The sequence below is a fragment of the Calliphora vicina genome, chromosome 1 (assembly GCF_958450345.1).
Source record: "Calliphora vicina chromosome 1, idCalVici1.1, whole genome shotgun sequence".
Lineage (NCBI taxonomy): Eukaryota > Metazoa > Arthropoda > Insecta > Diptera > Calliphoridae > Calliphora > Calliphora vicina.
Window position 1 is genome coordinate 122726821 of NC_088780.1, and position 24572 is coordinate 122751392.

The following is a 24572-nucleotide window of genomic DNA, read 5'->3' on the forward strand; positions in this document are numbered from 1 at the left end:
AGGGGGGTTCATTTACAAATACATCGTCGTCGTCGTTGTCGTCGTCACACAGTGGATTCACATCCACTTGGGGCGGAAGTGCATTATTCGCAGCTGTTTGTTTGTGTTTGAAATTTTGGTATTTTAAATCTCTAGGTGGTAAAGGTGGTGGAAAAGTTAAAGGAGTAGATGTTGTTGGGGTTGGGGTGGTTGGAGTTTTAGATGCGGATGTTGTTTCTAATGATTTTTCATTTTCAACTTTTCTTTCTTGGCTTTCGGTTTCTTTGTTTAAAACATTTTTCTCATTTCGAAATGAATTTAAAGAATTTATTTGAGCTTCATTTATGCTACATGATGATGTTAGTTTATTTAAATCGTTGGTGGTTTTGTTAATTTGTATAATATTATTTACATGTTCTAGGTGTAGTGTGATGGAAGAGGGGCGGTCTGGGATTGTTGTGGATGTTATAATACTTAGAGGTTTATAAAGCTTACCTTCGTCATCTTTGGATGAGCCACTTTGTGTAGTGGTTGTTGTGGATGATGATAATGATGAGGATGTCGTTGATGATATGGTGGAGCCAGTACTTGAAGCAGTCGATTTAGTTGATGGTGAATGCATAGACTGTTGATGGAAATGGGGATTAGTGCCATTGGCCAATAAGTGTTTGGTATTGTTGGCACTGGAGGTGCTGTTGCCAGTGTCTTTGTTGTAGACCGCATATTGGGAAGTCATGTAAAAACCGGACATTTCGTTGGCAGTGTTTTGTTGCTGTAGTTGCTGTTGCAGTTGCAGTTCTACCGGTGTAGAGGGCAGTGGTCTTTGGAGATGCGATTTATTTATTATGGGCCGGACATTGGCAATTTTTCGTGGATTTGCATTGCTTTTGTTGAGTAAAAGTAATTTTGCGGCTGGATTAACACTTTCACTTGTCGTATTGCGTACTGTAGTATCGATACTTTCGTTTTCTACTTCCTTATAGTCGTGGTCGTAGTCGATGTTGTCTACGGTGTCTTGTTGCCGTTTAACATACGGACCCGGTGCGAATGTTGTGTGCGCGCCTTTACGTCGTTTCAAACTATCGGAATCATAGATTGGTTTGCCTTGTGCATTCAAACGAACTCTCGCTCCTTTATGGGGTGAAACGTGCGGCGAAGAGGCTGCAGACGATGGTGGTGTGTTTTGCAAATAACTGAGAGCATGTGTTGAAGCAGATGCTGCAATTTCGGAACGCAATTCATTTATTTCAGCATACATGGGTATGGTCGCTGCTGCCGCTCTTGTTGTTGTTGCGGCGTTTGTCATTGTTGGCAAATTGTTTTGTTTTGTTTCCTCAATAAATTGCGATTCTGCGCCCTGTTTGTTTCTTTGTTCTTGCAATTGTGTCTCTCTGTTAAAACTACCCTTCTCACTTTTACTACTCACCATCTGAGATTCCTTAGCATAAGCTTTTTGTATGTTTCTTGGCAACTCATTCAATGAAACGTACTCTGTAGGTTTTGGCAATCTATTCAACACATTGTTGGAGTAATAAATACCCAGGCCAGTGTTGGCAGAAGCTTTTGGCATGTTGTGAACAGATTGTAAAGCTTTCTTATTATTATTGCTAACATCAGCCGAAATGTAGACATATTCACCTGCCATATCATAAAGCTCATCGTCGTTGATAACAGTAAGCTCTCGAGAAGCTAAAGCTTTTGAAGGCGATTTCCTAATGTTGGGCAAAACAACTTTAAGTTTGTTCATTAGCGACATGTTAACAGAAGCTTTAACATGATTCAAATTATTGTCGACTTCCTGTAAAGAACGTTTTTCATCTTCTTCGATGTCTGTTAAATCTTTGAAACTGTCTTCAGTTAGCGTCTTATTAAGCTCATCTTCTTCGTCGTCATCATCGTCATGGCAGTTGTCTTGCTCCTCAAGGGCTTGATTCTCATCGTCACTAGTAGAGGGCGTTATTATACACATTGAAGGAATACGTTTGGCATTCAAGGCAGTTTTCTGTCTCATGCGTTCTATACGCTCCACACCCTCCAGATCAGAACTTTCCGAATATTCAATTTCATTTGAAGTCGAGGGCGGTAAAGGTAAAGCCTGGCGCTTTTTCATTTGTTCGCTATAGTTGAATTCTTCTTCTTGGGATTCGGGTGTATCTATATTTTGCATATCCTCACTCATTCCATCAGAGCAAGTCGTCAGCTTAAGAGAAGCATTGACATTTCTTTTAATGGTACCGGTTCTTTCTAAGGTACTGCCGATAGTACTGCTTGATATACTGCGTTCGAGTGTGGAAGTTGAGGCTGTACTGTGTCTAAGGGAACTAATACGTTCGGGAACTTCGGGACCACAACTGGCCAAGCTGTTGTTGAGGCTGGACTGTTCTGCACCACTATTGTGAGCCATTAAGGTGGTGCAAACTGTGCCAGCTGAACTGGTGGTGGTTGAGGTAGAACCTCTACCAAATAATTCATATTCATTTTCGGCCATTAAGGTTTGTTGCGAATTATTGTTATAGGATAATTGTGATTGGCCAAATGAAGCGTTAAAGGGCTGACCTCCAATCTGGAAATTGCTCATATTAAATTCCTCTTCTTTCAATGTTCTCAGACCACTGTCCATGTGGAAGGAGGTGTAATAGCCCTCGGTATCGCAGGAATATGCCGAGCTGGTTTCATCGTCCAAATGATTGGGATAGGTGCCTTCCATGTTGTTGGCATTTATTTGCAAATCCGGAGTAGCAGTTCCCTCACTTGTTACACTTGAAGAAGCGGATGTATTGAAGAATCTTCTGCGACTTAACATGGAGGAAGGTGGCGCCGAACCATTATGAAAACTCGACACATTTAAAGAAGTATTCGAAGCACTCGATTTGGGCTGTAATGTTATCTCACTACCTATGGAGGCGCGACCGGACTCAGAGCTGGCACTCCAATTGCCACTGCTCGAATGGGGTTGGTCATCTTTGCTGCCCAAACCATTAATGCGCCTCTGGCGATTCAAAGAAGAAGTATCTCTCAGCTTTACATTCGCACATACCGAATTCAAGTGAAGTTTTCCTCTCAAGTGGCCCGAACTGCTAACACTCATCGATTTCTCGGACGACGAATACGAAGGTTTTCGTTCATGCGAAAACCGACTTTCGTTCGTGCGTTGTGTTATCATATCATGTACCCGACAATCCTCATCGACATCTGTACCCGATTTCTCACCTATCTTGGCTGTGGACGAGGTCTTATTCGACAATCCACTAGCCGAACCGGAAGCTGAACATACTTCTGCTTTCTCCGTTGAAGAATTATGAGAACTTGTACCCGAAGTATTTAAATCGTTACTGCAACCACTGCTATCAATGGTGGATAGTGTGGAAGTATGTTGCTGCGTTAACTCTCCATTATTTCTTTGCATGAACTTGAAACGATTGCGGCCCCATTGTTTGAGTGAGTTGAGACGGGTCAGCGTATTCTTTCCCTTATCATATGGCAAGGCAACAGATTCTTTTTTTAATATATCGCTCGACTTGCTGCGACCAAATTTCTTAGATGTTGTTCCCAAGCGACTGCGTTCATCCCCATTTCCATCTTCAGCCGAAGCTAAAGCATTTTTAAGCTCGCCACTAGTAGCCGTCGAATCGCTAAAGTTAGTTAATAAGTTTTTGTGGATTTTTTTCGATTTCGATTTTATGTGTTTTTTAATTGAGCATTAAATCAATTTCAAGGTTTGTTTAGGGATATTATCGAAAATTAAAAAATTTACAAATCATAAGATTTAGGTTAAATTTTGATACAATGGGATTGAATTTTTTTGGGTGGGGGGCAAGGAATGGGAGAGAAATGAAAAAAAAGAAGAAAAACAAAATGTTTTAAGGTTAGTTTTTAAGTTAAATAAAATGAACATGATAAAATAATATACATATATAAAAAAATTATGAGTAATGAGAGAAGAGATTATAATAAATAATTCAGAAATAGCAAAATAAAGAAATGTGTAAATAAATTGTGTAAAAGTATGTTGTAATGAGTGAAAGTTTAAAAACTTTATGTGGGAAATAGTAGTAAAGAAAGAGTAGTATAAAGGCTAATTAGCATTTAATGACAGTTAAAAAGGTATCTAAAACTTAAAAATTTACAACATGATTGAAATTATAGTATACAAAGAAAATAGTTTGACTTCTTCGACCTCTGTTAAATTAGTAAGAGTTTTCTATTAGCGTCTTATTAATCTCGACTTTTACGCCATAGTCCTGACTGTTGTTAAATTTAATCCAAATTCAATTTGTTTTGATTTTTATTCATTAAAAAATGAAGTGAACAAATTATCAAAGGCCTATTTGTCATTGATTTACGACTACAATCGTTTTGATTTAAAAACATTTTTATAATTTAATCATGAATTAATTCTATAATGACTGATTTCAATACGTTTGAAGTAGGGATGCCAAACGGGACTGGGTTTTACAAATCCCGGGATTCGGGATTTTAGAAATGTAACTCCCGGGATCCCGGGATTTTTCGGGATCCCGGGATTTTTCGGGATCCCGGGATTTTTCGGGATTTCGGGATTTTTCGGGACTTCGGGATTTTAGTTAAACGTCAAAAACATCAAATTCAACAATAAAAACTATTATTTCATTAATATATTTAAGTAAAAACATAACAAATCAAAAACTAATGCGTTAAATTAAAATAAAATGGTCCATGATTTCCCCTAGCTCCATACAATTGTCCCCCGGAGTACTGTTTGAGCAGTCATAAATATCTTGATTATGCGGCAATCCTTATAAAATTTTGCACAAAATAAGTTGTAAGTACTCTGAAATTATACTGTAAAGTACTGCGGAAATCGGGCTACATTTGCCCCTAGTCCCCTTTAGAAAATAACTTGAACATAAATTTCGTAAAAGTGTAAATTGTGTAAAAGCCTGTTAATGCAAGGGAGACGTGCTGCTCTCCGATTCAAATGAAAAAATCTGGCTGCGTTTGGATTTGAAGCGAGATTATTATAAATATGCTGAAATTTAGCTTTCTAAGTATTTTGGGTGCTTCAAAAATCTTCCTAAAATATCAAAAATCTCATAATATTTCGGGATTTGTTAATCCCGAAAAATCCCGGGATTCTTTTTCACAAATCCCGGGATTCGGGAAATCCCGATCCCGAAAAATCCCGGGATTTTCGGTATCGGGATTTCGGGATTGGCATCCCTAGTTTGAAGTACAAAGAAATAATCCTATGAATAATTTCGTAATGAACTCTTTAATGAAATGGTGTTAAGAGATAAAATCATGTTGTAAATTGAATTAATAAATGGTTCTTTCAAACTTTTGATATTAATACAATACAAAACTGCAAAATATTGTATTTTCTGTAAAAAGTACCTTTTTAAATCATCACTAAAATTTAAAATTTTGTAAAGAGTAACATGTAACTATAAATAAGAGTGTTAATAATAGCAAAGAGATAAAACAGTTAATTAGGATAGAATTAGTCATAGATAAGTAAGTAAAATGTATGACAGGAGAAAATGAAAAGCAGTAAGAAAAAAAATATGAAATCAATTTGAATAAAAAATATAAATAAACTCAGATAATGAGAAACTAAAAGTGTAAGTATAAATGTGTTTAAGAATAAATAGATTTCAGTATTACATTTATTTAACTAATTAAAAATTATAACTTTTTATTTTACTTAAAAAACAAATTCAAATTTTTTTTGAAGCAGCCTACAAATTATTGTGATTTTTTTCTCTAAATATTTTCGGTGGATTAAATTAAAATGAGTTGTTAACTCCTCTCAAATCATTAAAATATTTAGTGTATAAATATTAATGATGTTTAACAGACATATGGGAACATTTCTAAACACCACAAGTCCAAATGTTTTAGTATAGTTGTTTAGATTGTTATTGTAAAAACTGGAGCATTTTCAAGTGATTTCCCTTGTTTATATTTCAAATAAATTCCATATTACAATTAGACGCATCAATTTCCCCTTGTTTTATGTGATAATGCTTTTCAAATCACAGATTATCATTTAAAATAATTTGAGTTTGCCCGTCTGTAGACATAAAACTATGAGAAGTTTTAGTATTTTTTGATGATCATGTTGTTTGTTTTGTTATTGTTAAATAAATTAATTAAAACCTCAAATACTTGTACAAAAATAAAAAAAACAATTATTTGATTATTTTGTTGAAGATTACAAAACATATTTTTTTATTTAAAATCCAAATAAATTTTCCATATTAATGATTGGAAAAACATTCACTCTTAATAACAAGAGGAGGATGATTGGTTTGCTTGCATATGTTTACATTTCTCATTAATTTCAAGAGAGAGAGAGAGAGATGTAATTTTAATGGTTTCTAATCTCTCACTTGTAAGTGTTTTTTTGTTTTGATAATATTTGCTTGGGAATTTTATTTTTTTTTTAAGAAAATATAATTTAAGTAATTATTGTTTTAATAGTTTTTAAATTGAGGATAATTATAAACAATACTACAAACTCCAACTGTTTCTTAACCAGCTAAATTGTTGATAATAAAATTTATATTATAATGAAAACTTTGTGTTAAACTCCCAATTCGCCCATAACCACAAGAACTTGTTCTATTGAACAAGTTAATTATTTAAATTCTTTAAAACATATAATTTTATTAATTTAAAACATGTCTTAAATAAAATTATTATAAACAAGTCACTACTGATCGTTGCCAACAAAAAATAACTACAAAACTTTTGCAACATGTTGCCATAAAAATGCTACCGGCGACCAGATACAAAAAAAAAAACTATAAAAATTATGTTTTGCTTTTATATAAAACAAAAAAACAGACGCAATATGCATGTTGCATAAGTTTAAATGGCAAAAAAATAAACATAAATTCATTGTTCATGAAATTACTGCAGTCACTCTTTCTCTTTTACCCAAAAAAATACATATGAAATAACCCAGCAATACTTCAAACAAGAAATATTTACTAAACATTCTAAATTTTTTTAGTTCAATAAATTTTAGCAATTAAATATATTGCTATCATGATAAAAACTATTTAAGATTACCAAGTAAATGTAATTTTTAATGCATACATTGTTACGAATTTTGAAATATGATGTTGGGTTCATTAACCAGACAATATTGCCAAAATTTGCAACCATGAAAAGGTACTAAAAGAAACTACAGCCTTTCTTTTTATGCCTAGTCGTAGTGTATTGTTGAAAAATAAAGAGAGAGAGAAAATAACGGTTAAAATGATTTATGTTTATGGCCTGGGTATTTTGTGTACACACAATGGTTTACCCAAAAAGTATGCAATGAAAAACTTTTCAATGGCACACAGATAAAAATATCAACCAAATAAAATAAGGACAGGATTTAAGGAGAAGATATCCAAGGGAAATACATATTTAAAAATGTTTCATTCTAAAATCTTAATGAAATCGATAGGATAGAGCGGTAGTTATTAAGTTTTTCCAATATATAGACATACCGACTGATCAAAATATTTTTTATAATCAATTGAAGCTAAGAATGTCTGTCAATTTCATATAATGGGATACAAAAGTTTCCTGTGGTTATCAAAGCTGTAATCGACAAACAATAAAAATTGTTTGGGTCATGAGCATCATTGTTATAAGAAATGTCAACATTCCTAGGGAACCTACTCTTGAGATTACTTTAAAGAACTACAATGGTGTGAGTCCATGTGGCTCTGAATCGAGAAAAAATAATTTTCCGTTTTAGTTGTAAGATTTTAATCAATCAAAATATATATTTTTGATATTTCTTCAGTTCATGTGTGACAAATTAGGGTTTGAAATCAAATTAAAAGAGTAGTTTTTTTTAAATTTATGCATCAAATTGCATTTTTTGACACATTTGTGCCCAACATATTAATAATACGATACTTTTCAGATTCACAGCTGATAGTTTTTTTTTGAAAAAATTTTATATGGCGAATGTTCGAAGTTGATATAAATTCCTTTTGAATAAAAGCAAATTAATTAATTCCAATTATTTATTTTTATTCGTAATCTGGCCAAATTGATTACATAGTTTCTGTACTGACTTTTCCAACCCTGCCACAGTTGCAAATATTATGTAGTTTAAAAGTGAATGGTTGCATTTGATAAGAAATGCAGCTATATTTGCTAGTAATATTTCGTTCTTATTAGAACATAATGGTAGATTTTTAAGTGAATAAATGTTCTATTTAATACATCTACTAAATTAAGAGACCGGCCTCACCTACTTTTTATTTATTATGAAGGATTATCAAAATTATTTTTTATTTATTTGCCTTTATCTTTAGTTTTAAGTAGCGTACCTTCCCTTAACACAAATATTGTTAAGAATATGATGACAAGTAATACTGAAATCTTGTTTTTTTTTATTATTTTTTTTGTTATATAGTCAAAATAATTTTTTGTCTAAAGGCCTAAAAAAACCTGACATGATTTATAATGATGAGGATTTGCTTTGTTTTTTTTTTAACAAAAAATGCATGAATATTTATATAATAAAAATTTTAAATAAAATTAAACTTTCAATATTAATGGGCAATAAAATTCGTGATAGTATTAAGCAAATATGGTGATAAACAAAAGTTCACAAGGACTTAAGGTTTCGGCATGAAAAATTAAGGTAAACAAACTGATGATGAAATATTATAAATGTTTAAGTAATTTACAAAGTTAGTTGTTAAGTTATTTAAAAAAATTATAAAACAAATTAACAGCAGCTAACATTATTATTAAAGCTGATATTTTTTATGAATTTTTCAGGGCTTTTGGCAAATTATTGTTAAGAAAAAAAATTAAATATACATATTTTAATATAATTTTTATACATTCATAAATATTAACTAAACATTCATTAAACATAAATATTTATGTACATTTCAACTAAAAGGAAACAAATTTCATGCTGTGCTGAAAAAATAAAAACGTTTTAACGTTTTTTTCTTTGGCGTTTGTGTTTGTTTTCATAACATTTTCTTTAGTCTTGCAAACAAAATCATAACATTGAAATTTAACTAAATAAAACAAAATGCTAAAAACAATTGTTAAAAGTGTAATAAAAAAACTAATATTTTTAACATTTAATTTTTCATTTTGCATACCAATAAGAAACTTAGGTATTCCAAAAACAGCATAACAAATGCTTAAAAAAAGAAGGTAATAAGAAAAAAATCACAATAATTTCTAGGTACAAATAAAATGGAAATAAAAATTAAATATTGAACTATAAAATAAGTATAAATACATAAAAAGTAATATTAGAGTATTGATTTTTAAACAAATTTAACTAAAAATTTAAAAAATGTTGAACAGCTATTAATAAAAGTAATAAAGGGAATATGTATTTTAAAAAATATGTATGTCAATATCTGTGGCCCGACATCAGCTTTTATTGTAAAGAATCTCAGACATGAGCTTATATTCTATAGAAAATAAGGCCATCAATTCTATAGAAATTCAGGCCAGACATGAGCTTTCATTATACAGAAACGCTTTTATTTAATAGGAGCTCATGATGGAAATGAGCTTCTCTTATGTAGGATCTCAGAATCTATATAATTATGCCCGTCTGGTTGTTGAAATCACATTTCCGACGACTTCATATCGAGCCCTTAGCGCCAAATTATCGTAAGTGACATTTCTAAAATTTTTTTTATTGCAAATATTAAAATTTTATGGACTGACTGATGTTTTAGCGTTCAGAGAATATCAAAATTGTTAGTAACTTCAAAAATATAGGGGGTAAGACAGGCGCGAATCCAGGTCAACCATTTGGGGGGGAAATTAAAATTAGTTTTTCTTTTTATTCCTTTTTTATATGAAAACTTTTCGGTTTTGGGAGGGGGAAATTTCCTATTTCACCCCCTCTGGATCCGCGCCTGGGGTAAGATTTTAACGTAAGTCAATGTTTACATTTTATAGTAAACGAATTTTATAGTAAGCGACACACAGTGGTATAGAAAAAAAAGAGGGAAATAAATCTGTAACTTCTAAATGGTTTGATTTGTTTGAATGAAATTTCACATGCACAAAGAGGAAGTGCTGTCGAGTTTAAGTTTTGGACCTCATGGGCCCACCAGGGGCGCGACCAAAGGTCCTCAAAGTATGACACCTCGGGTATGTTATATTTTTAAAACGATCCTATTTCTTCGTTTGTGTTCCGATTTCAACAAAATTACACATATAGAATCTCATCGAGCAATACAAAAAAATAGTATAAACTCTAATTAGCAAAAAATGCTGCATAAACTTTGTCTGCTTAAAACTCTGTTCAACATTTTTCAAATTTCTACTAAAAATTGCTTAAAAATCATAATATTACTTAAAAAAATTATATAAAAAAACATTTAAATAAATGCAATACAGCAAACTCTAATTAACATAAACAAAAAAACTTTAAATATCAATAACTTTTGAAGGATATAAAGCTTTTTACTTTTGCTTAAGTTGAAATTTTATCTTTTTAATTTGTATTCTTAACTTTTTTACTGTCTACAAAACTTAATCTTTAATAATACTACTACTATAAATAAAGTAAATAGATCAAAATCAAAAACTTACCCATTTGCTGCATCTTGTATTTCCTTTTGATCTATGCCCGCTATAGTGTTTCTTCGTTTACCGCGTGCCTTTCGCGATCTTGAACGTCTTGAGACAGTTTGCACATCCTCGTTTAGATTGTTCGTATCGGGCATATGGGTAAAGACACCAGTGGTTGATTTGCGAGCCATGCACATGCGTTGAAAGCGTTTACCAGATGTATCAACAGATATGACTTCGGCAGGATATCTGGAGGAATTAAACAATTTAAAAAGAATTGAAATTAAATATCTGATATTTTCCGATAAATATTTGTATAACTTAAAACTATCCTGTGAAAAATTTCTCTTCCAAATCCTCATTAATGATGATATTATCTATTGGCTAAAAAAAAATGTTTTGTTCAGAATAAACCATCACCAAAATTTATAATGTTAAAAATTCCGATAAATTGTCATATATGAATGTTTTCTAAGGACTGTTTGGTCTACCCCCAGTAAGCCTTAAATGTTAGCGGTAATTTTAAAAGTATCTCCATAAAATAGCCCCTATTTACACATTATTTGTTTTATTACTAAAATGTCATTTACATGTCTTCTTTACCAAAATAGAATTTCCTAACTCGACCTCATTGTTTCAAACAAACTTCTTTATTTAATGGTCATTCTAAACACTAAATTACAATTTTATGACCCTCTCCAAATAATGAAATCAAAGTTTTATACACTTAAATAAACAAATCAGGGATTAAATAAAAATTACGGTAGTTAAATTAACCAACATTGCTTTTTATATAATGACTTGACACGATGATGATCAACATCGTGACTTTGAAAATTAAATAAAAATAAGAAAAACCACTGTAATTTACTCTTTACGACTCCTTGTGTAAGTAAACAAGTTCATGCATAAAAAGAGCAACAGATGTAAACAAAACAGGAATGGAAAATTTAAGTTAAGCTGGGGAAAAACAATTTCTATAGAAAATACTATTATAAGTATTTAAAATTTACTATTGAAAATATTGTTATACACAAGATTTTCTATAGAAAATAATATTATATACAAGAAAATCTTTTTATACACAAGATTTTCTATTGAAAAACCTGTTATACACAAGGTTTTCTATAGAAAAAACTGTTATACATAGTATTTTCTATAGAAAATACAGTTATACACAAGATATTCTATAGGAAATACAAGATTTTCTGTAGAAAATACTGTTATACACAAAATACACTATAGAATATACTGTTATACTCAAGATTTTCTAAAAAAATATACTGTTATACACAATATTTGCTATAGAAAATACAGTTATACACAAGATATTCTATAGGAAATACAAGATTTTCTATAGAAACTACTGTTATACTCAAGATTTTCTATAAAAAAAATACTGTTATACACAATATTTTCTATAGAAAATAATGTTATATGCAGGAAAATCCTGTTATACACACGGTTTTCTATAGAAAAGCCTGTTATATATAAGATTTTTTATAGAAAATACTGTTATACACAAGATATTCTATAAAATACTGTTATACACAAACTATTCAATAGAAAATACTGTTATAATCAAGATTTGTTATAAAAAATTTATAGCTATAGCAGAAAATCATAGGACATACACAAGATTTTCTATAGAAAATACTGTTATACACAAGATTTTCTATAGAAAATAATGTTATATACAAGAAAATCCTGTTATACACACGCTTTTCTATAGAAAAGCCTGTTATACATAAGATTTTCTATAGAAAATACTGTTATACTCGAAATATTCTATAGAAAATACTGTTATACTCAGGATTTTCAACAAAAAATATAGTTATACACAAACTTTTCTATAAAAAAAAGTATAGCTATAGCAGAAAATCATTCCAAGTCTATAGGAATGCATAAATTTGCCCTGTTAACACATTGACTGCCAAGGCACTTTCAGCAAATAAGATGCTGCGGGCCACAGCATTTTATTTGCGTAATCTCTTCGAAAACGTCAATATTGGAATTTAGGCTACTGTCAGTAATATGTACTGCTTAGAAACAGATTTTTTTTATAAATAAGAGGGTCTTACGAAATGGCGAAAACGAATTTTTTATGGGATACTGAGTTAGAAAAAATACTCAGTACAAGTTCAGAAAGTGATGAAGAATGTGAAGATCGACAACATCGTAAAAATTCTTAAAATCCAGCACTATTGTCTGACATGGCTAGAGAGAATAACAGTGGTGTCGGACATATGTGTCCGACGTGGCGTAAACCGCATAGTGCAGTGTCACACATAAGTTTCCGACGTGGCATAATGAATAAAATACTGAAAATTGTTTAAAAGTTTCAAATGAGTCGCGAAAATGAAATAGTAACAAAAAAAATACGATCGTGTCAACTTTTCCATCCCTGCTATAAACCAACACACACATGTATTATTCTGTTTGCAAATAGTAGTAATAAATAGTTGTACTATATAATGCAACCATGGGATTTGGTTAGGTAATAATAATAATGCCTAAGAATGCAATTAACCTTAAAGGTTAACTTAACTGACAACAACAGCAAGAACACCATTAACTAACAGACAGCAATAACAACTATGTATTAAAAAGAACTTCAAAATAACAAAAATAACACTTACAAAAACAATCTTCCTTTAGGCTTTTTCTTTTCTCTTGATTTTTTTTGTTTGTTTCTATAACACCTTGAAAAAAAAACGTTGTTGGTTATTGTAATGTTTTTTATTTTATTTTGTATTGCTATTACCACATATACGAGTAGTTTGTTGTTCTAGCTTTGATTTTATAGTTTTCTTTAATGTAATAAGTTTTCTAACCAAAACCATTTAGTTTCATAAAATAAAAATTAAGAATGTTACCACAAAAAATAAGAAAACCTATTTATTGGTTTTATAAGCTGAAACCGCGCCTTTTGATCTACTGTGTAAAAAAGTATAGAAAGAACATTTGTATGATTACACTGATTTCCAGCGGAATTTCAAATTAGTTTTTGATAATAAAACGTATCAAATACAACTCTATCAATGTGTCTTTCTTTTACATCCAAAAAAGCCGCTGCCGTTTGTGTTGTGTTTTAAATAAAAGAGGTAGTGGAGGTAAGTAAGCCAAACCTTTAGACATACACTTGAAAAAATTTATGATTTTTAAAAATACATACAAATTGGAACAAAAAAATAAATGAGTTGTAACTTTTTTTTCTATGAAAACCACAAATTAACATGCTTGAATACTTTGGTAAATAAATAAATAACAATTTAAAAAATAAAAAATTAAACAAATTTACATAAAAGCCATGTATGAAATATACCAGGTTTTTATGTAAAATAAAACAAAAACAACTACAACAACAACATTTTAAAGGGCCTGTATGCAAATTAGTTTGAAGTGATTTGCCACAACATATCGCCCAAACTCTGGAGAGGCAATTTCGTTTAAAATTAATAGTTTTTTTTGTGTACTCCTATATAAATCATGCTAAAGTTTATTATAAATATAAAGTTTTATGACAAAATCATGTTCATGGTTGACTACTTTTTTTTTCTCGAAATATGTAAATTTGTATGTAATATAGTAAAAAATAAACAAACTTACCTTAATGCTATAATTTTACATTGTTCTTCGGGTGAGGGCAGTCGATGATTTAAAGGCACATCTTTATTGATATCATTAGGAATTTGACTGTTATCTATAGTGTTACTAACATTAATGGAATATAATGCATCTACAGCATCAGCTGATAGAACGGACGGAGAAAGGGCTGGTGTTAAAATTCCATTATCGCCAATACACACCGAGGTACTGATCGAAGTATCGACATGGTGCATACAATCGGGTGTAACGGTTACATCACCCAGGGCCTCCGAAGAGGTCCATTTGCGTAAATCTTCAATGGCGGCGGGCTATAAAAAAAAGGAAAGAGAAATTAAAATTAATAAATTATAAATTGATAATATCATTTACTGTACATTCTTACTGCTAAATAGAAAAGTTGTCACAAGATAATAAACATTTTCTATAGAAAAATTTTCTTACAGCTTATTTTTACATTAGCTACTTTTTCTATATAAAATTTGATGCAGTCTGTATAATTATACCCTTCACATTCGTGAGAAGGGTTTATATAAGTTTGTCATTCCATTTGTAATTTCCACAATATAATTTTCCGACCCTTATAGATAGCGGAGTCGATTAAGCCATGTGCGTCTGTCTGTTGAAATCAACTTTCCGAAAACCCCAATTAACTTACAAACACGATTCATACATCAATATCTCCGGAATTCTTCCGGCTCGAGAAATTCGGTCCACAAATGGCTGAGATATAATGAAAAACCCAGGATAACAATTCTAAATTTTTTTTTCCAAAAAATTAAAAAAATTTCGTTTACCTAAAAATTTTTAAAACTTGAAAAAAAAATTTTAAAAAAATTAAAAAAACAATTCTAAATTTTTTTTTTCCAAAAAATTAAAAAAATAAATTTCGTTTACCTAAAAATTTTTAAAATTTTTATTTTGAAGTATAATTTGGTGAAGGGTATATAAGATTCGGCACAGCCGAATATAGATCTCTTATTTGTTGTTTCGGTACTGCTATATCAAAGTTTCTACAATCTGAGTAACTTTTTCTAAAAAAAATTGTCTTAAAATAATTGTTTCCTTAATCTGACCTAGTAAAAATGTGAGATCATCTTAAATTTTAAGTTCCCAACAAAATCACGCAGACATTTGTTTCATTCCTCTTTTACAGCAAAAACTGTTAAAACAAGAAAACAGCCTTAAACTATGCCACATTTAAACATAAATATTTTAGCCACAATGTAGGCTAAACTTAATAGACATGTTTTATTACACTGAAAAGAGTTGAACCCAAAAGTTTTTTTAACCAACTGACTCATAACATTTCATCATCACTTTTGAAATAACCAACACTTGAGTATCTGACTGCATCAACATCGTCATCATCAACAACTTCACTGCTGACCATTCAAATAAAGTGAAACTTTATTAAAAAAAAATAACAATAAAACTGAAAAAAAAACGCTAAAAATGCCTTTAAGCATTTCAACGCAAATAAAAACCATTTAAGCACGAATATTTAGTAAAATATATGTTGTGCCACCGACAAATAAAATGGCACTTCCTCACGCAAAACTCGCCGCACAATGAAAATAAAATAAATTAAAAAATAGAAGAAAAAACTAAACTATAATAATTTGGAGTTAAAATCTACTGGGCCTACACTAAAGCAATTTTTTAATTATAGAAATTAATAAATTTTCTTTTGAATAAAAATCGATTTGTATTTTAACGATGGGGAGGATCAATTGTGAGAATAATGGTGGAGTGTATGATTCAGAAGACAATAATGAAATATATCAACAAATTTTGTACATTCATATTGATCAAATATTTTCCAAAAAAATAAACGTAACCACTATTATCAATTCTCGTTATTGGCTCTAATAAAAGTCATATAATACCGACAAAAAATATAATAATGATCTTATATTGTGATATTTTCTAAGCTGAAGCATGTTTATTAAAATAAATGGAATGAAAAATATCGATTTTTTTTGTCAAATATTTGATCAATGTGAACGTACCTTTAGTAAATCTTTTAAATTTTCTCATTTCACTAAAGTTTTATAAAGTGTTGCATACTTTTAGGCCCACTATCCGTTAGTACTAAAAATGTTCCTCCTTAATTGTAGTTTATTTCTTTTCTACGTTTCTGTTGATTTCATATATGATTTTTAATCCTCTTAGTATTTTGTTTGCTACCAAAAAATATCATAAAGACAACCAAACTAAATAAATACATAAAAAACAAAGGAAACAATAACAATTGATTGAAAAATCCTTTCAGTTTAATTAAAATTGTAAATGTACTCTCGTATGTATAAAAATTTATAAAATACTCAAATAAAATACAACAATTTTTGTTCGTTACAATATGTGCACAAAATAATAATAATAAAAAATAAACTTTAACTTTGTTAAAGTTAAAGTTAAAATATAACTATAGTATGTACTACTGACAGCCACATATTTTTGTTGTTTAAGCTTATTAGAGGCAATTGTTTGGAAAAAATACAAAGTGATTACATGCCAAATACCGGTTCCATAGCAGCACTAGCACCAACCAGCCAGCATATGGTTGTTTTTATGGACGAAAGCACAAATTCATGGGCATTTATAAACAAAAAATTGGGTTACATTGTGGTTTTTGTTTTGGGGTTTTAAATGATATGTGTAGCAAATAAACAGAAACTAATAAATAGCAGACAAGTTTAAGAAAATTCCATTGAATGTGTGCTAGTGTGTTTAATGAAGGAATAATAAATGTTGATTTTTAATTGGATTCGTTACAGGGATTTGTTGAGAGTTTTTAAGCATTATATCCAGAAGAGCAAAGTAATTTAGCAGCTTTAAATTTTAATCCATTTTCCTATTTATATATGTAGTAGCCTGAAGGTATGCTACAATATTTTTCTATAGCATACTTTTTCCATAATATAATAATTGCCTAATTGTAAAAATTACACATTTTCTTACACAAGTTTTTACAATTGAAGCAACATTTTCTATAGAAAATATGACACAATATCAAAAACTCTTTCAAAATTTTCTCGTTGACATTATTGAAGCAACTTTTTCTATAGAAAAGTAGATACAATTCAAGCAACGACGTTTTCAACAGAAAAGTTGACGCAGTTGCAGAAAGTTGAGACAATTTTAATATTCAATTTGAAGAATGAAGCAAACAAACAATTCTGTATAAAAGTTGTCACAATAGCAACAACTCTTTCAAAATAGAAGCAATTCTTTTTATAGAAAATTTGGCACAAACAAAGCATCTTTTTCTACAGAAAAGTTGACACAATTAAAGCAACCTTTTCAAAATAGGTGCACCATATTCTATGGAAATGTTGACATCAATGAAAAGTAGTTAAAAATGGAGTAACTGGTTTTATGGAAAAGTTGCCGCTATTGGTGTAAATCTTGCTATGGAAAAGTTGCCACAGTTGTTTTCTTTAGAAAAATTGGCACATTTATAAGCAAATACTTTTCTAAAGAAAAATTCGCACAAATAAAATTATCACAAATTTAAGAAAATAACTGTGCACAAATTTGAGTCAGTTTTTGTACCGAATAATCTATATATGTATATAAAAATGAAATGGTCCATGTATGTAATGGCATCACGTGAGAGTCCAGTAAACTGTAATAAAAAAGCTCCCTAGAATATGCAGTACAAATTTATATATTTTATTTGCAAATAAATAAGAACAGGCAGGTGAAGAACTAACATTAGTAAATGCTACCGGGCGAAGCCGGGGCGGTCAACTAGTTGTGCATAAATTTGAGCAAAACTTTTTCTATATAAAAATTTTGAATAAATTTGAGCAAAAGTTTTTTTCTATAGCAAAATTATTTCTTTAGAAAAATTTGCACAAATTTGAGCTATAGTAAAATTTTAGAAAAATGTTCAACAAAAGTTTTTCTATAGAAATAATTTTGCACAAATTTGAACAACTGTTTTTTATAGAAATTTTTTTTATAAATAAAAAAATTGCACAAATTTGAGTTAGAAAAAAATTTTTAATACGAGGTTTGTGTAATTCTTTTTAAACATTCTTGGTTTAAGGTTTTTCTATAGAATATGTTTGCACCAATTTGACCTAGAAAATGTTTGCAGAAAGTTGTTCAATAGAAATATTTTACAATTTTTAAAACGGTTTTTGTGCAAAATCTTTAATACTTTTTAAACATTCCTCGTTTTCACAAAGCTAATACATTTTGCAAAAAAAACACACACTAATTGATTCAGACATTTATATCACTTAACGAAGGTAATAAAATGAAATTCTATATTAAGAATTCATTCATTAATTATTATTACGATTATTTTCAGTTGCTACATACGTCTGCATATTCTGAATGCAATTTCACATTAACAAAGAAAGTAAAAAAAATTAAATTTACAAAATTGAGGGAAAAAAAATTTAACCATAAATGTCGCCATTCGTTGCTCTAAAGTAAAATTATATTAAAGTGGCCCAGACGCACGTAGCAAACGAACAAAATCTGCATCGTGTAGCATATAGTAACTACACATTCGCGTTCATTTTACACCAAAAAAAAAATGAAACAAATTCAAAACCAGAATCATTTCCATAGTTGGCTTTTTAACGAGTTTATTTGATGGTGTTGCTGTCGTCGTTGTCGTCATCGTCTGCTGTTTTGTAACATAAAAAAATTACAATATCTATGTTGCTCCTTTGAGTGAGTTAGTCAGTTTTCTTTTTTTTATGGAAAATGCTGAACGTCATCATATTGGTTTGGCTGCCGAGGGAATACATTTACAGATAAATGTTGTTGCTGTTGTTCTGGTTGTGGTAAACTTAACAAATGTTTTTGCAGTTATTTGCCGTTACATGTTTTCATATGTATTACATGGATAGAGAATAACGGATATAAAAATATGGATTTAAAATAAGCTATTTTATGAAAAAGATGACAAAAAACAACATTATAAAGCATACATTTACGGGATATTTCGGAAATATGCTCAATATTTGTTGACATTAGCCGGGTGTAAATGTATAAATCGATTAAGACTTATTACATTTGTATTAAAAAAACAAAAAAAATGTAAAAATGTCATAATGTAAATTTTAAATTTACAAAATTTTAATCAGCACAGCGTATAATGTATAAAGCATACATTTTGGAGCAACAATGTCCCTTAGCTATTAAAAAAGTAACGAAACAAATATTTGCAAGTTAAAAGAAGAAATAAAACCATAAATCCCTATAAACCAGCAAAAAAAAATAAAAACACATCGAAAACAAAAACTATAGCATACAAATTGGCTGCAATATCCTTAAGGAATTATTGCATGTTATTAGGGAAACTAAAAATACAACACAATGTATATTTTTTTTGTATAATTTAAGGATTAAAAAAGAATTTTATTTATTTTAATAGTACAGTAAAAGCAAGCTTTAAACCGCATATAAAATAATAAACAAGGATTATAAATATTTTTTTTTTAATAAAACAAAACTAGCTGGTGTAATCATTTTATACTCTTACAAATAACATTGGTTATTGATAACATATATAAAATAGAACCATGTATGGGGCTCTGAAAGACTCATAAGAATAACAAAATCCAACAATATTAACAATAAACACAAACAAACCAGCCAACTAACAAATTTTTTAATAGAAACAATATTACAACTTTGTCTTTAGACTCAAATAGAAAAGATCCCAGCCCCAGCTAAAGTAGAACTACAACTATTTTTTTTTTTTGTTTTTGCTAAAAGCCAATAACTGTTTGTTACTAACAAATTTATTGAATGGCTTTTAGCGTTTAACCACATTCAGTCATTTATGGCCAAATCGCATACGAGTACAAGTCTGCTGTCTGCCTTCCTTTACCAAACAGTTGCCTTACACTTACTTACACGTTTAATATAAATTTTATATTTTAATTATAGTATTTAGTTTTTATGGACTTTTGTTATCAAATACATTAGACAAATACAATTTTATTTTACACAAACTGTCGTCATTCTTTGTCGTCTGCCTGTTTAGGTCTGCTTTAAAGTATATTCTCCAAAGATTTCCATATTAAAGCCAAGAAGATTTTGTTGCATAAAACCACAAATGTTGGTTGTAATGCAGTGAAAGAATTAAAATTTTAATTTACTTTATTAGTGCAACACAATTTCAAAGAACTGGAATGCTAAAATAAAATATTATGGAGATAAATATTAACAAACTAGGCCAATTAATTAAAAGATTGAGTGGAATGCAACATAAATAAACTAATTTTATGTTCGTACAAGTGTAAATAAATAACTTTATTACTATATAATTAAGTCATTCAGGCAGCAATTTTGGCCACAGAACAAATGTATCTACAGAAAAATGAGCACAATTTAATTAAAACAGTCAGAATTTGTACATTTGGTTTACAATTTTAAATTTTCGTGTGTAAAATTTGCACAGTTCGAGCAAAGTTTGCCCAATTTGAATTAAATTTTTACAATTAGACCAAAATTTACACAATTTGAACAATAGTTACACAATGTAAGCAAAAAGATTTGAACAAAATTTTTACAATTTACACAATTTGACCAAAATTTGCACAATTTGAACAATATTTGTACAATCTAAGCAAATATTTTGCACAATTTGAATAAGATTTGTACAATTAGAGCAATAAGTTTGAAAAATTTAAAATAAAAAATTTACAATATGAGCAACATTTACAGAATTTTAACAATACTTTCACAATCTAAACAAAAGTGCACAATTTGAATACCTTTTATACCATTTGAGAAAAATTTACAAAATTAAAATTTTTTTTGAAAAATCTAAGCAAAAAGTTTGCACAATTTTAACAAAATATTTACAATATATGCACAACCTAAATAAAGTTATCATAATTTGAACAACATTTGTACGATTTGATAAAAATTTACATAATTTGAACAATATTTGCACAATTTGAACAAAACTTTAAACGAAATTTACAAAATTTAAACCACATTTGCACAATTTGACCACAATTTCCCAAACAAATTTTACAATTTAAGCGTAATTTACAGAATTTGAGCAATAATTGCACAATATGAGAAACAAATTTGAACAAAATTTTTAAAATTTGAGCAAAATTTACAGAATTTGGACAATATTTGCATAATCTGAGCAATTTACACAATCTAAGCAAAAGTTTTTCCTTTAAAAAAATTTGCGCAAATCTTTTTCTATATTAAAAAATTTCAGAATTTGAGAATATCCTTTTTATAGGAAAAAATTACGCAAAACTTTTTTTATAGAAAAAAAAAATTGGAAACATTTTTTTTTTCTATTCAAAATACTTGCACAAAATTTGAACAAAGATTTTCTCAAAAAAAATAAAAAAGCAAAACTTTTTCTAAAGTTGCATTAATGAACAAAATTAACGAATAATTATTAACATTTTTGAATGCAAAAATTTATTGTTAATATTTAAACAGGATTAAAATATTTATCGTTTTCATTTCCAGCATGTTTTTATTTGTATTTATACACCACAATCTATTAAATAAATCTGGCCACATTTATTCCTTCTGTCAAAACCATTTATTCTCCCACAGCCTTGCCACACTCCTGATAATTACTTTAATGCAGTGTTGCAACACAACAAACCAACACTCGCCCCCTCTTACTCCACACTTACCAAGAAACAATTAATTTTAAAAATTTTAGAAATATTGTGTGGAACACATGGAAATAATAAAATTTCAACGTGATATATTTTAAAGTACTTATTCGAAGAACTCATACTGCTTTATAAAGATCATGTAATTTTCGTAAAGAATTTTTACACATATTTTGTGAACGCAATTAATAACAGCACAAAAATCATACTTAAACAGAAATATTTGTGGTTTTTACTCCACCATCGGTTTTTCAAGGCTGATCTGGTTTGTGTCACTTTGGTAAACAATAATGAAATAACAGCTGAAAAAAGTAAGCCTAAAGCTTAACAATTTTTGTACTCGTTGCTACGAGTGAGTGAGTAGTTAGTAATATTTGCTTGAGCCATTACTTAGTATTTGTCTATCGTAAGAAACGTATTTATGTACCTCCCATACGTTTGTTTGCAAAGTTGCCTTTGGAGACTCTAAAGTAAAATGTCGCCTGACCAAGTAAAACATACAGACCAGACTGTCCGTCAGTCAGTCAGAGTCAACCATGCAAACAAACCATTATTTTGTTTTCTTGTTTTCATACAAACATTTCTGAGTCAGTTGTCTAGGTTGCCTTTATGAACAGATCCCTAAAGGAGTAAAATCATTGAGTTGTATTTAACATTCCAATGCACTGTGAGAAATTAGTTTAGACGAATGCCACATCTAATACAGTTTTCTATTCGTGTCTAAAGACAAGGTCGACTTTTTTTATAGAAAAGTTTGTTGCATTCAGGACGACTTTTTCTATAGAAAAATTTGTCGCACTCAATACGACTTTTTCTATAGAAAAACTTGCCGCATTCAGGACGACTTTTTCTATTAAAAAAGTTGTCGCATTCAGGACGACTTTTTCCATGAAAAAAGTTGTCACATTCAAGACGACTTTTTCTTTACATAAATTATCCCATTCAGGACTCGCGACATTTTCTATAGAAAAGTTGTCCCATTCAGGACTCGCGACTTTTTCTATAGAAAAGTTGTCCCATTCAGGACTCGCGACTTTTTCTATAGAAAAGTTGTCCCATTCAGGACTATCGACTTTTTGTAGAGAAAAGTTGTCCCATTCAGGACTCGCGACTTTTTCTATATGTATAAAAGTAGTTTATCTATAAAAATAATAAAAATTAAAGATTTGTCAGTGTAATCATGTAAAATACCGTACTAAGACTATTGTACAATGCTGCTAAACAAAATTATTGTTTCTTTAGTGGAGTTGTCGTGGTTGTTGTCGTCATTATTTGTGACCACACATTAATTCTACGAACTTTGCCAACAACTTTGGTCGCACACAATATAAATACATATCTACATACATACATATTTATGCACACGTTCTAGTACTCATCATAGTATCTACGTAGTATGTGCTTGGAAAGAAACTTGTAGTTCAGCTTAATATTTATGACTCTAAAGATTAGTAAAACAAAACCAAATAGAAGAATGAGAAAAAAAATTTCAGCTTCTTTCTTACAACAGCCTTAAAGAGTCACTCACTCAGCAGCATCAGCACACCAGATCTTTTGGTGTAGAAAGAAAACTTCACTCTACTGTGTTTGTTCAACAGCAACTAAGTAACACCAAGAATTTGTAATACTTTTCAAATCATAGTAAGATAACAAGTACTTAGTGTTGTACTTTAGCTCTGTTTAGAGCTGTTACGTTGAGATTGTATAAATTTAAATAAATATCTACATTATTTTGAATCACCTCTTAATTACTTTCAGTGGCCTTTTACTTGCACTTATTCAAGCATTAAATAATTTCTACTCGTAAGTTGTTTAGAATCTAATTACAAAGTGAAACAGTAAAGGTACGTTCACATTGATGAAATATTTGACGAGCAAAACGTAACCACTACTTTAAATTCTTTCTTATTTGAAAATATATATGTAGACATATAAAATTCTTAACTGAAGCATGGTAATTAAAATAAATATTGGTTTAGTGGAATGAAAATTATATTTTTTTAGTGTTTACGCCTTTTTCGTCTAATATTTTATCAATGTGAACGTACTTTTAGCCACGAAATTTTTATTTTTCAATTTAGTAATTCTAATTAGATTTTGAAAACTTTGTTGAAATTTAAATTTTGAATTTAAATCAAAGAGACTATCCTTGTTCCTGTTTAATTATTTAAATTAATTTCTTTAGAAACATTTTGAACAACAAAAGCAGACACAAAATTTCCAAATTTCATAATTCCGCTTGATCCTTATTTCACACACGACTGGGTGCCTCATAAATGTCATGCTATTTGCAAATGTTTTGCAAATAATTTCCTCATAATACAAAAATGAGTATTGTGTGAAAACAAGCATGTTTGTTAGCAAACCAATTATTAAAAATGTTTTTCACTAAATCATGTCTGAAAAGTTTAAATACCTGTTATCATAAAGTGATAATTTTTGTTGAATTTCTTTTTTTGTTTATTAGCTCATTTTGCCACATGGAAAAATATTAGCGGTATTCACAATCTTGTGTATTTGTATTGAAAATTCATGCAGTGGTGTATTTCTGTATATTTTGTTAGTGTAAAGTAAAAATACAATGCAAGACCATTTGCACAACATTGTGAATACCGCTATTGTTTAAATGATACCAAATTTATACTATGTATTGGTCGGTCGGTTGGTCAGCAGAGAATAAACACACGACAAAACAGCTAAATTGAAAAACTTGTTAAATGGAAAATTATGGTTTTTTGCACAGATAACGGAGTCACACACCCATACCTGCATTTTCAATGCACACACGGATACATGAAGAGT

The 24572-nt window shown here is 29.7% G+C and overlaps 1 protein-coding gene across 1 annotated transcript in view; it reads right to left on the reverse strand.

Moving 5' to 3' along the window:
- The window catches only part of gukh (GUK-holder), a 150129-nt gene that overhangs the window by 15439 nt on the left and 110118 nt on the right, over positions 1-24572 (reverse strand). Inside the window, exons 3-5 of the mRNA XM_065515700.1 lie at positions 14143-14450; positions 10555-10782; positions 475-3611 (exon numbers count right to left, since the gene is read on the reverse strand). Of these exons, the coding sequence (XP_065371772.1) occupies positions 475-3611; positions 10555-10782; positions 14143-14450 (3673 nt within the window). The remainder of the gene's footprint in view (positions 1-474; positions 3612-10554; positions 10783-14142; positions 14451-24572) is intronic.